The sequence below is a fragment of the Tachypleus tridentatus genome, chromosome 6 (genome assembly GCF_004210375.1).
Source record: "Tachypleus tridentatus isolate NWPU-2018 chromosome 6, ASM421037v1, whole genome shotgun sequence".
NCBI classification, from domain to species: domain Eukaryota; kingdom Metazoa; phylum Arthropoda; class Merostomata; order Xiphosura; family Limulidae; genus Tachypleus; species Tachypleus tridentatus.
The window spans coordinates 91085147-91099112 of NC_134830.1; the positions used below are offsets into that span (position 1 = coordinate 91085147).

At 33.3% G+C, this 13966-nt stretch overlaps 1 protein-coding gene across 2 annotated transcripts in view; it reads left to right on the forward strand.

Moving 5' to 3' along the window:
- Window positions 1–13966, forward strand: part of LOC143253027 (vesicular glutamate transporter 1-like) — a 150490-nt gene that overhangs the window by 88851 nt on the left and 47673 nt on the right. For both annotated transcript variants that reach the window (XM_076506111.1, XM_076506112.1), the window contains exon 3: window positions 12569–12827. In XM_076506111.1, the coding sequence (XP_076362226.1) occupies window positions 12569–12827 (259 nt within the window). The remainder of the gene's footprint in view (window positions 1–12568; window positions 12828–13966) is intronic.

Sequence of the window (13966 nt, forward strand, 5' to 3'; positions counted from 1 at the left end):
TAACGGATTTTTCATAATTCAGCTTCGCAGATTTCGGAAATAATATTCATTTTTTGTCTCGTAAGATTTTTTTTACAAAACGGTAACGAAAAAATACTTAGATCAAGTTATTATTTTGTTTGTCACAATGAACATTATTATTATGTTTGCTAACAAAAGTACGAACAAACTAAAAAACATTGATATCAAGCAAATATGCATTCTCATACATCCTCATAAAACTACGTATTGTGGTCTGTCTTTCATATGTTGCATCTGGAGTACCTCATTTCATTCAACAGCAGTAATCAGCCATCATTCTGATGTTACACTTCCCATCTACATTTCCTTGATGTTTTTGATGAAACCTTTCCAGACGTTTCAGGTTGAAAACATTCCCTATCGTCATTTCTATTGACATCAGCTTCAGAATTAGATGAAACTGTACCAAGCGTCTACGGTGTAGTAGGTGCAGGTACATCAGGTCCACGAGCAACAGGTCTTATAGAAGATTAAAGGTTCGGATAAGAAATGTCATTTTTATTTCGAGTGTTGTAGCCGTGTACGTTACATGAGCAAAAATACCAATAATCTTCGTAGTTTCTAGGCTAACGCCAGTCCAATGAAATATCAAAAGGCAAAGACTTTTTCTTCCTTTTAGTCCATTGTCTTAACTCTTCGACAAAAGCGGTGCAAGTTTTGTCTGGAGCTCGTGATTTGTCTCGGTTCCCAAGTTTTATTCCAAAATACGTGCAATACGCTTGTTTGACGAATTATGTAATGTTTTGCCTTTGTCAGCAAATATAATAGAATATGTTTGGGTCATATACATATTCTCTTGTTGCTATAGGAAGGAACGAATAATATTGGAAAAAAATAATGTCAAAGCGCACGCACAAACAAATACTATCCAGAAATGACACGTAATGTGACTTGTTAACTTGTATACCTGCGGTGTATTTCTCGTAGGTTCTAGAGCGATCGATAAGACTCTCACATCAATATTGGTGTGGAGAAATCTATAGCCAACATTTGTCAACATTTTAAGCATTACAAAATGTTACCCAATTTCAATGAAAATGATTCACTTATGTAAAAGTATGTGTGACATTTTGTAAAAAAATCTGCACGTGATGGACAAAAATGGATATTATGTTGGATTCAGGATAAGGAATCATTATAGAACGCGCACAAATTTCAAGACAATAAAATCATCGCAGGCTTGTGTTATCAATTATTGGCATGTTTTGTTTATTCTATTTACCATTTTTACGGTGTTCTGTTATAATTTTCGTTTGCTGTTAATTACAAAGCCACACAATGGGTTACCTGTGCTCAGTCCAAACAGGTATCGAAATCCCATATTTAGAGTCCCAAAGTCTCGTATTTGCCACTGAGCCACCGAATAAAGTATGTAAATTGTAAAAAAAATGAAACTAATTATTCGATGTGTCAAATCACATTTTATAGTTTGCAGTATCAAACATAAAAGAAAGTTCAATAGCTCGTGGTGTCGGCACTCTCAATTATACTTTTGGCACATTTGAAGAAATAAAGTGGTTTTCGGATAAAAATTCTCCAAGGTCTGGCCAACACTTGGTGAATATTTAAAAGAAAACCCGCATGCATGAAAGTGACATGCTTTCCACCAGGCGAGTACGTGTCACTAAGTGGTGTATTGAGACTGAAGAGCCTCATCCAACACCACTATCAGGCAGTCCTGGTGCGAAGTAATTGAATTGTTTTCTCTAGAGCGTTGTAGAGAATTCACACGTGCCAGATAACACGGGCTCCTAAGAATGGACAGTTTTCAGTTTAACCATTGAGTTACGTCTTGTAGATTGAATGAGACGTAACTTATCAGTTGCTCCTTAATGAGACTTCTGAAGATGAGCTTTGGAGAAAAATGTCTTTTAAAGTTCAGTTGTCACTGCCATCTATTTACGGCCGTATTGATTAATAAGTTCTCTCTTTATTTAACAGTTAATTCGTTCTAGTTTTTTTGAAGTAGTTAATAAACCCATGTTTCTCTTTAATTTAATAGTTACTTAGCTATGGCTTTACTGTAGTACGTAGTTATCCTTTACTATCTTGTAATATTTAATTAGTCCTCGCTAAACAAAAATGGATTATTAGCCGTTACGTAGTTTTACTTTATAATTAAACTTTATTTTTTGATAATATTTAATTGATCCTTGATACACCGCGGTAATATGTCGGTCCTTATTTCTCAGACAAATTTGAAAACAGTTCTAATTTTACATACACACTTTAAGAATAAATAAGGTAAGAAACGTATACAAGAATATAAGGAAACTGAAGTTTTTACTATTCATGTGTAAGAAAGTATTTTTATGAGTGAACCGACCAATGGAAACAGTTTTAAGCAATGTTCAGTATTCCTCTGGCAATAAAGGTGTGTGTGTGTGTTTTTCGTATAGCAAAGCCACAAAGGGCTATCTGCTCAGCCCACCGAGGGCAATAAAGGTTAATAGATTTTAAATAGAATACTTTCATATCAAATAGCATATCAGCAAAGATGAAATTATTTTCAGCATACTAATTATATAGGCAATCTATAAATGTAATATAGAATTAAAGAACGTATGAAAATTTAAACGCAATTCACTGTTTTTAACGTAAACACTGAAACCCAGAAGTCAGTTCCTGTGAAGAAAGTGCAAAGGTATTCATCAAAAATAACAAAAAAACACAGGTAAATACATTATGACATATATTTCTTAAAGTAATAATAAATGATGATGGTCAAGTCTGATAAACATAAACATTTTTCTTGTTTTGCATTTTTGCATAATCATTTTGTTAAATACAATCTTATGAGTAGAACTCTTTCAGAAAATGTCTAAAACGGAAATTAAAGCGCTTTGAAGGTACTGTTGAAAACTATGTTTTTCTTAGTACTTTAGCAGAGATGCCAGCTATTTCAAATGATTGAGCGTAATGATTGTAGATAGAGCCCTTTATCATTTGCGGCTACTAGGCCTGACCAATGTCTCTAAGCTGTTTATTATTATATTATTATTATAACTATTATTATTTATTACAGCTATAGATTGCTCATTTATGACTGTGTTTTATGTATTTAATAAATAAATTAAAAATTCTTTTGAAATTATGTCTTTTATTTAGAGTAACAAACATACTGGTAAAACAACATTGAACATGCACAAACAGTAAGCAGAAAAAGCCTTTGTGTAAGGACTAGTTTATATCATGTTTATGACACTTATTGTAATAGTTTTGCAGCTGTTGCAGCCTTTGCTTTCATGAGAATGTCTCTGGATGGGTGGGAGTTATAACAACATTGTGTGTTATAATACTGCTCAAAATTGAGGTGCTCAAATTTGGTCTGAACTTGCTTTTGTTTTTAGTCACTAAATTAAATATCCTTTCACTGTCAGCATTAGAATGGAAGATTGTAAGAATTCCAAGCACAACCCTACACAGAATGTCATACTTCTGGTTGCCATTTCCATCCTTAACTGTTGACAGCTGAACTCAAAACTTGTCAACATTCAACTGAAGGACAGTTTCTGAGAAAATATCAATTTGATAGTTCAAATATTGCCCTTCCAACTTGTCAATAGTGTCGTGCTCATATGTATTGACAAGGACAGAATACCTGTCTGTGAAGAAGCGAAGAGAAGAGAAATCGTTGCTGACTTTCAGTTTTGGATCAGAAACCTCTGCGTGAATCAGAAGTTCATCATTTAGAGGGAAATGTTTCATCATGTAATTTGTAGCTGCAATATAGTATTTCTTGACACTGGTGTAGAAGCTGATCAGGTCCAGGTCATTTTCATATTTAACAATGTATTCCTTGGCAGCATTTCCAATAGAAACTGTCTCATCAGATTTGTGTAAGGATTCATTGTTGTAGTCAAGTTCAGTGATGTTGCCTTCAAGGTATTCTAGCTTGATGTATCTGACAAGTATATTTTTAACTTATGTAATCAGAGTTCTATGCATAATATGTATGCAAGGTTCTTCTCTTTGAAATATCAAATTGGCTTGCTCAAATAGAGGAATTGCAGAGTGAAGAAAAAGACAAATAACAAGTTAATTTTATTGTCCAAGAAAACTGTTAACTTATCTAACTTGCTCTGCGCATAACTTTTCTTGGTTACTTCCTTGCTAGCTTTCGTTTTCTTCTCTTTTTTCATTGATTGTCTCTTCTTTAGTTCAAGGTCAGACAGCCTAAACATATATTGAGTTATATCAAATGTTTCTTTGTCTGATTTTGGAGACTGTTGTCTTGTGTCCCTGTGTGGCTAAGAGGATGTCTTGACTGTGTCCCTGTGTGGCTGAAAGGATATCCTGACTGTTAAAGTCTTGCTGCCTGACTGAACTGCACAGATTTAGATCCTTTTGAATCTAGTTTTTCTTTTTCACAGTGAAAATACTTCTACAATGGCTTCCACATGTCCAATATTCTGTTGAGGCACACCCCAAGTGATAGCCATCTTGTGTTAACAAGTTGTAGAATGTTTCTTTTTTCTTTGTCATACAATCCTTGAAACTCTTTGAAATGTTGTTTTCTACGAGCACTTTTGTCCAGAAAATAGTAGATATCTATCAATATATCAGAAACTGGGCAGGGTAGTTCTCTGGAAACTTTCTGGACAGCAATATTCATGAGGTGACAGGCATAGCCTGAAGTAAATGCTAGGCTGTCGTCTTGAGATGTGTCCCATTACACCTTTACCTATACCAGACATAACTGAGGCATTGTCTAAAGAAAAACTAAGACAGTTGTCCCATGAAATTTTCCTCTTTGTCAGTTTGTGATCCAAAAGCTTGAAAATATTCTCTCCCATTGAAGCTTCTTTTCATTCCACCATTGTCAAAAGAGAACAAACAATTTTTCCAAGCAAAGGGTCAAGATATCGTACAACCACTGGACACAGTTTTGGGTCATCCATGTCTGTGGATCCATCTGTGGCTAAACTGTAAACACTGTTAGTAAGTATGATTGAAATAATTTTGTCATCTTCACAACCCAACATTTGTATAATGACTGTAGTTTTGGTTTTAGCACAGCCATATTCTTCGCTATATCAGAGTCTGGGAACATTTTTCTGAATAGATGTCCTGCATGATCGGCTACAGCTAGGGGTAAATTATGAGCAATGACGAATTGCGTGAAAATCATTTCTGCATTTATGGTTTCATATTTTTAATTCTTACTCATAAATGTAGTTATCTGCATAGTATTTGTCTTTGCTTCAGCCTTTTGTTGGTGAGATGCCAATTTTGTATGTCTGGAACAATCGTTTATCCCGCCATGCGCCACAGAAAAATCGATGTGACAAACTGTACAAAACACATGAGTGTCACTGACTTTTGATGCAATGACCGGATATTTTGCACTATACTCTTTCCTAAATTTTTTATTTACAGTTTTAGTCCTTTTAGATTTGCCAGAAACAAGACAATCTGGTGAACGAGGCCTTTTTTTTTCCATCTTGTGAACGCTCACATTGGTGTTTCTATGCCGTTTTGAAAACAAGAAATACCCATCTACGCGAGCACTGATTGGGTGACAAGCACTGTTGACGTAACTATGGATTCCCCACGTACCAAGTATGGAGAAGCACCGGACCCAAACTATTGGTAGACGTCGGAGATATAAATATTTTTATTATTTCAAGCACAAACATGAGTATCGCAAGTAGCCATTTGGACTATGTCTTTTATTTATTATCAAAATTTACTTGTATCTCACTAGAAATTTTCTTTTCATCCCTTTCAAGTCCTGGGGGAACAATTTATCACTTTATTGTATAGGCCTATATAATATATAATAATTTGGGAGTTGCAACAAGTCGTAATATTTATTTGTATGAGCGTATAGTCGTAATGTTTACATCAAAATCGTAACGATTACGCTCAAATCGTAATGGTTGGCATCTCTGCTTTAGTTGACATAGATCGTACGTTACACTATGTTGTTACTTCAAGCTGGTAAAATTGATTAGTAAAGAATCAAACTTCTTTCCAAACTTTATAAAACTTCGTGTTGATGTTGTAGAAATGTAATTATGTTTCGTCATGCCACTACTTTTGTAGATATATAATATAATTTCAAATAACTTTCAAGCTTTGATTGACAAGATAATGTAAGGATTTCTTTTTGTTTGTTTTTTCTATTGTAGTCTCGTATTTGGAAATTATTTTCAACATACATTTATTTAGAACTGTTTGAAAGGTTATACTGTCTTTTTACCTTACTTGTTTCTGTAAATTACACACATCCTCTTTAGACTGTTTGTTAACAAATGTTTTAGTAACTAGTCTTTTAAAGCAAGTTTCACCTATCCATAACCAACTAGAACTGCTTTTATAACCCCATGGAACAGAAAACAGGTCTGTTGAAAACAAACAAATAATTTTTAAGATATTAAAAAACAAAAACAATCTGAAGCCATGCTAACTACATGCAAATGCAAAAATTGCACATATATCCACAACTTTATCGTATTTAATATTTCTATAGTTTGAATTCATAATGGAAAGTAATCCTCAAAGAAATTTACGTAATCTGGTTAGAGAAGATAGGATAATTGAGATTCTCCTGTCATGAATCTACATTGAGAACAAAGCGCTACAATATTTATATGTGATTATCAAAATGCATATCCCTATGTGGTTCAGCAGTAAGACAGGCGGTTTATATAGCTAAAATTTAGGGTTCAGCCCTTACGCGAGACATAGTAAAGCTATCCAATTGCGTAGCATTCCGCTAACGGACAAATTTTCAAGATGCTTATAACATGGACCTCGTCAGTTTATTTTGTGTTAAAGGTCATGTCTAATGAGTTTGGGTTCCAAATTATATAAATGATAAATAAATAATAGTTAGTTAATTATAAAACAGTGAGTGACTATAAATCATGTTAGATGTTGAGAAGGAAAAATGCCATTTCCACTGTTTGTAAAGTCTGGCACATTAAGCCAATTTTTGCATGACATTATTTAGAGACAGCCCTTACACAAGTACAAGGTTAATAGTTAAATCTATGGAACCACAAGAAGAACTAAGCGAGTTCTGCTGCTGATGATCAATCCAGAAAATAATATATATATTACTTTTTCAAAAGCTACCAAGTTTGATGCTGCTCTGAACTCCTCCTTTGTAACCCCTCTGAAGTAACATATTACCCTGATATTTCTAGCATAAACCTTTCAAAGGTGTGTTTTAACAGTATTTTCATGAAACATTAAATTATACTTTCTTTATAATCTTATTAATTGACCCAATCACAACACTAGCATTGCACAACCTCTTACATCCTTCCCAAACCATGTGATATAGTATTTTGATAGAGAATGATTTCCAATAGTACAAAAGTTTAATTTGTGTGTTTTCTTATAGCAAAGTTACATCAAGCTATCTGCTGAGCCCACTGGGGGAATCGAACTCCTGGTCTTAGCGTTGTAAATCCGTAAACTTACTGCTGTACCAACAGGAGACAGTTTGTAAAGAAGTTCTAGTTTATAATTTAACAAACAATCATTTTCTCATACGAGTATGAGATCCTGAGTTCTAGCCGTTTGATAATTTATTCTTCGTTTGATTGACATTTTCAAGTTTTGAATTATTTGTTTTATATAACAAGGTTGAAACAATTTTTTTCAATACTTAAGGCTTTGCTTTCTTTTGCATATTTTTAAACGAAATGCCTCATCTATATAAAGCCCCTCCAAATCTATCTGTCTGTCTGTTTGTCCCTTATCTAACTACTTCTAGGTCGTTGAATCATTTTCAATGAAACTGTGCGGAACAATAGTTTAGAACAAGTGTCATGCAAATTGGGAGTTCACAACTCTCTACACTCACATTATTCCTGTCATCGAGCATTTATTATCTTTGACGTTATTTAACGTAACTATGTACATAGATGGCGTTACGCTCTTACATTCAAAACAAAAGCTATTACAATTTCTGTAAAACAACATAGACACAGTTTCTGGGAATGACACGTCCTATATATATATGTATATACCTAAATTCAGCCAAAGTTTTTAATAACAGTCACCATAAGACTGATACGAAGAAGTGTTTCAGAGTTCTACCCATTTCCTACACTCAACCGTTACCTTTCAGCCTTGGCCAGGGCACACCTCTGAGGCCAGTTACAATTAGTTGGTTAATAACGTGAAAAACTGTAGAAGGACATTAATAGTTGGATGTTAAAAATGGGTAACAAAATCATTCCTACTGCTAATACCTTTTCCGCTACATCTTCATACAAAATCAATTTGACTGTTGTGCAGTTTTCAAAGTACATATATAGTGAGTCCTTAAAGCTTATGCAAAACTTACAGTGATGCAGTCATGAATTCTATAATAATATGCTACGTTATTATTAAATTGTGTGAATGTTAGGAATTTTGTGTTATTTATTATAGCATTTTTAAGTTCATAACTAGGAGAAAGGACGGACCCTTCAGCTTATATTTGATATTAACACATTAAGCTCCAAATACGTGTCACTTGTAATAAATACCAGTGCACTGTTTAACCTTGTAAACACGATCACCTTGTCATTTTTATAAGGCTATTAAAGGTGATTCTACAACTCTTATGGTAATAGGCTTTAAGTTAATATGTATCAACTTCATAAGTGTCAGAGAACTTTTGTAAGGTCGTTTTGTTATGCATGTATGCCGTACAATAATTAAATTTTCCAAATATATTATTTAACAGCATATAATTATTACTAACAACACACATCTGTAAGCTTCAGTAAAGAAATAAGTACTTTAGATGTTTAGTTCTTTTGTTTACTTGCTATAAACTGAAGGGGAAAATATCATTAGTTCGTTGTTATTTTAAACAAATCTCAATTACTTAAATTTAATGTTAGGAATAAGGTAAACTATCTGACGTCTGATTGCATCATGCACAAGTAAGTCTTGGTGAATATCAAACACGTAAGCAACAAATAGCTCTTAAGAAGATTGAAATAAAAAAACGTCATATAGGTTGAAGTTAATTGCAATAACGCAAATGAAAAATTGTTTTTATTGAACAGCAAGAACTACGTTTGTCAGAGCAGAATAATAATTTTAACTACTTAGCATCATCGTATAAATGTAATTTTGAAAAGAAAATTACTTAGGAAAAATAGGAAGTAGAGAAACATACATTAAATGTTTGTTGTATCAATGCGTATCTTTAATTATGACTATTCCAAGCACAAGAGAAGGTCACATACGACCATGAATATTAATTGTGTTCTCCTATATAAGTCTTAAGGTTTGGAAATGAATTAAGAACCGCAGTTATTATATAGTATTTACTGACGTTTAACATCCTATATGGCTTCACCCTCTGCAGTAATTCTTAGGTTTTATAACACTAAACATCTGATAGCTCTTCGTTTAACAATAAAACTTTACAATTTAAAATTAAAGGTTAAACTTGAAATAAATATCATTTTCGATATAAGTGTTCTGAACATTAGCTACTTAGTCGACACTGGCACATACAGAAGAGCGCATAAATTACATACCAATCAATTGTTACAGCGTATTTTAAGATCAAAACATATTCATTTCCTTTTAGTACAGGTTTTCAAAACTACGTAATGTCTAAAGGTAAACCAAATGCATATGAAACATGTTTAGACAATTTCTTTAATATTTTGTGTGATAACCCTCAGATAAAATTGCTGGTTGAAGCTGATGTGAAATGCTTTTTTCGATTCTTTGGAGACGTTCAGTGGGGATTGAATTCTAGACGTATTGAATAAGTTTACTTTGGTGTTGGCTACCTTTGTTGCTTCTTTCGCTACATCTCACTTCATCAGAAATTCTACCATATTTCGTCTTTGAAAATAAACGATCATATTCGATTTCTAGACTAAACAAAGTTGTATCTACTTTATGTATTTTTAATACTTCAAATAAAAAATTGACAGTTACCATATCTTACGCCTTCTAAAACGCTACATCGTTGAAAACGCACCCTAATTTTGGAAAGACAATTCTAAGAAAAAATTTCGACTCAGCAACAAACACCTTGATGCAGCCTTGACTTTTTTAATCTACTGAATAAATACAGTTAAATACATCATATTCTTCACAGTATATCGACAGTATTAGTTAAATTGAATGTTTTATGCTATTAAAAAGACTTATAAATGGTAAGTAATGAGATTATGATCTGTAAGAGAGGTAATTTTGTGTAGACCCTAAGCTGACCTCTTGCCTTAACCCATCACTTTTGCCTTGGAAGACGCATGGGGGTTTTCAAGGTATTTTTAAATAAACAAGTGCGTCTTACAATATGGTATGTGAGACGCTATTTAATGTTGGATGTCATTCTAAAGCTACAGCATTACATCACCAAACACCACATGACCCGTTTTCAGAAACATCAAACATTATTATCAATTCTGACATTGGTACATTTTTAAAAAATAATTTAAACCAAACAAAGTGATTTGGAGGGTATTTATATAACTAAAAATTTTAGATTGAAATTATTTCTATATTTCATTTTGTCGTTGTTGTTTTGAATTAAACACAAAGCTACACAATGGGCTATCTGTGCTCTGCCCACCAAAGGTATCGAAACCCGGTTTTTAGCGTTGTATGTCCGCAGACATACCGCTGAGGCACTGGGGGGCATTTCATTTTGTAAACATTCTGTAGATAAGACTGAATGGTAGCTTTTGTTTTATAGACAAATGAGCTGAGGTACTTGTTCTTTATACCAATTATGAACTTAAAAATTGTGGTGTGTGGGGGTGGATGCTACGATAAGTAACACAAAAATCTTAACTTTCACACAAATTATTTATAACATAATATATTATTACAATATTCATTATTACCTCATCTGAAGTTTTGTATAATCTTTAACAACTCAACATGTATATACTTAAAATTATGCTATGGTCAAGAAACTTCTTATGAAAATGTAGTGAAAAAGTAATGGCTGTAGAAATGCTTTCTGTTACACGCTTTAAACGTTTAGCTCTTAACGTTGTTCCACTGTGTTTTACATTATTAATTAATTGAGGTATTAGCCGTAAAATATGTGTCACGGGCTGAAACTGAAAGTTCACGATCAAAGAAGGAAGTTGATATAACGTTGAAGCAGCTCTCATATCAATCAGTCTTATGGTGGATGTTGGAGCAGAAACTTCACCTCATTTTATGTATTATTGCAATATTGGTGGCCATGTTTGTTTTTTAATTTCATACCTTTATAGAGAATGCTAGTGCACTTTCTGAAAGGTATATGATGTTTATATGCTCTCCTCCCCGTATTTTGCATATGTTGTGTTGTAAAAAATATATTTTGTGCAAGGATGTGGTGCCATCTATGTATATAGTTAACGTTAACTTACGCGAAAGATAATTTCAGTTCAATAACAGCAATAATTAGAGATAGAGAGGGTTGTTTATCCCTGTTAACATGCCACTTGTTTCAAACTGTCATCCCCCAATGTTTGATTGAGATTGGCCCAGTGACCTAGGAGTAGTTAGATAAAGGACATACAGACAGACACACAGATATTTGTGCGTTATATATATATATATATTTATATACTCTTTATTTTAATCTTGATAAGTGCAATTTAGATAGATGTTCTGAGGAATACCTAAGAAGTGAATTAAGTAATATTATCGTTTTAAAATTATAGTTATATTTTACTTTGGAAAATTAGAAATATATGCGTGATTAATTATTTTACTTAATATTTTTCAGGGTGTGATAAAATATATTAGGTGGTTTTCTCAGAATATTTTTGTTGATACAATAAGTAATAATTGAGATAAAAGTAGTTATTCACGTGTTTCTATATGTATTTAAAAATAAATCTTATATTAGGAAAGCTGTTTATTTCCAAATGTGGCAGTGAAAGGTGTAAGAAAGAAAATACGTTAAACACCTGAAATGGTTTACTTTAAGTAAGATGAGCATTAATAATTTTGTATTTGTAGTATTATTAAGTCGCGCTAAACATTCTCGCCCTTTCAGCCGTGGGGGCGTTATAATGTGACGGTCAATCCCACTATTCGTTGGTAAAAGAGTAGCCCAAGAGTTGGCGGTGGCTGGTGATGACTAGCTGCCTTCCCTCTAGTCTTACACTGCTAAATTAGGGACGGCTAGCACAGATAGCCCTCGAGTAGCTTTGTGCGAAATTCAAAACACAAACACACACAATTAAGTTGCAATCGCATGATAAAGAGACATCTCATATATTATGTTGTAGAGGACCATTTAGTTGGAAATGCGACATAATAGATGTTAGATGAATCTTTTGTTAAGATGTCAGGAAAATGTCAGTTACAATAACAAAAGTAAATTACATGTAGATGTGTTCTGTTGTTTGTTAAAGTGTCAATTAAAGTAAGTAACGCTGACAACTTAAATTGTTTTCAAAAATAAAGAATAAATATTTGCTGATTTACTTTGAAATTTTCTTTTTAAAATGTTAAACTCGTATTGATAAATTTCAGTACAATAATTTGATATTTAGTGAGAATGTCCAAAGACGTAACGAGTTGTCTGAATCATAATATAATTTCTTGCTTCTGACCTCTCTAGAAAATTAAAGAAACAAGAAGACGAAAAGGGTTTTATGAAGCATGATGAACTGCAAGATGAATATTACAGTGGAGAAGAACCGCCGAAGAAGAAGAAATCGTGGAAGCAGTACCTGGAACCTAATTGTCCCTGTTGTCCTAACATGTCTAAGCGATATTTAATAGCCATACTTAGTTTTTTTGGGTTTCTCATTAGCTTTGGTATCCGTTGTAATCTTGGAGTTGCTATTGTTCAGATGGTTAGCAACGTGACAGCAGAAGTAAGTGATATACGGTAGCTTATAACCAGTTCTTCTTAAAACTGTAAGCACTTTGACAGAAGTGAATAATCATGGTAACCTAAGGGTAGCTACTATTGTAAACTGTAAGCAGTGTGACAGAAGTGAGTAATCTTGGTAACCTAAAGGTAGTAACTATTGTAAGCTGTAAGCAGAGTGACGAAAGTGAGTAATCTTGGTAACCTAAAGGTAGCTACTATTGTAAATTGTTAGCAGAGTGACGAAAGTGAGTAATCTTGGTAACCTAAAGTAAGCTACTATTGTAAACTGTAAGCAGTGTGACAGAAGTGAGTAATCTTGGTAACCTAAAGGTAGTAACTATTGTAAGCTGTAAGCAGAGTGACGAAAGTGAGTAATCTTGGTAACCTAAAGGTAGCTACTATTGTAAATTGTAAGCAGAGTGACGAAAGTGAGTAATCTTGGTAACCTAAAGTTGCTACTATTGTAAACTGTAAGCAGAGTGACGAGAAGTGAGTAATCTTGGTAACCTAAAGTAGTAGCTACTATTGTAAGTTGTAAGCAGAGTGACGAAAGTGAGTAATCTTGGTAACCTAAAGGTAACTACTATTGTAAACTGTAAGCAGAGTGACGAAAGTGAGTAATCTTGGTAACCTAAAGTAAGCTACTATTGTAAATTGTAAGCAGAGTGACGAAAGTGAGTAATCTTTGTAACCTAAACGTTGCTACTATTTTAAAATGTAAGCAGAGTGACGAAAGTGAGTAATCTTGGTAACCTAAAGTAAGCTACTATTGTAAGTTGTAAGCAGAGTGACGAAAGTGAGTAATCTTTGTAACCTAAACGTTGCTACTATTTTAAAATGTAAGCAGAGTGACGAAAGTGAGTAATCTTGGTAACCTAAAGTAAGCTACTATTGTAAATTGTAAGCAGAGTGACGAAAGTGAGTAATCTTTGTAACCTAAACGTTGCTACTATTTTAAAATGTAAGCAGAGTGACGAAAGTGAGTAATCTTGGTAACCTAAAGTAAGCTACTATTGTAAGTTGTAAGCAGAGTGACGAAAGTGAGTAATCTTGGTAACCTAAAGTAAGCTACTATTGTAAATTGTAAGCAGAGTGACGAAAGTGAGTAATCTTTGTAACCTTTGCTACTATTTTAAAATG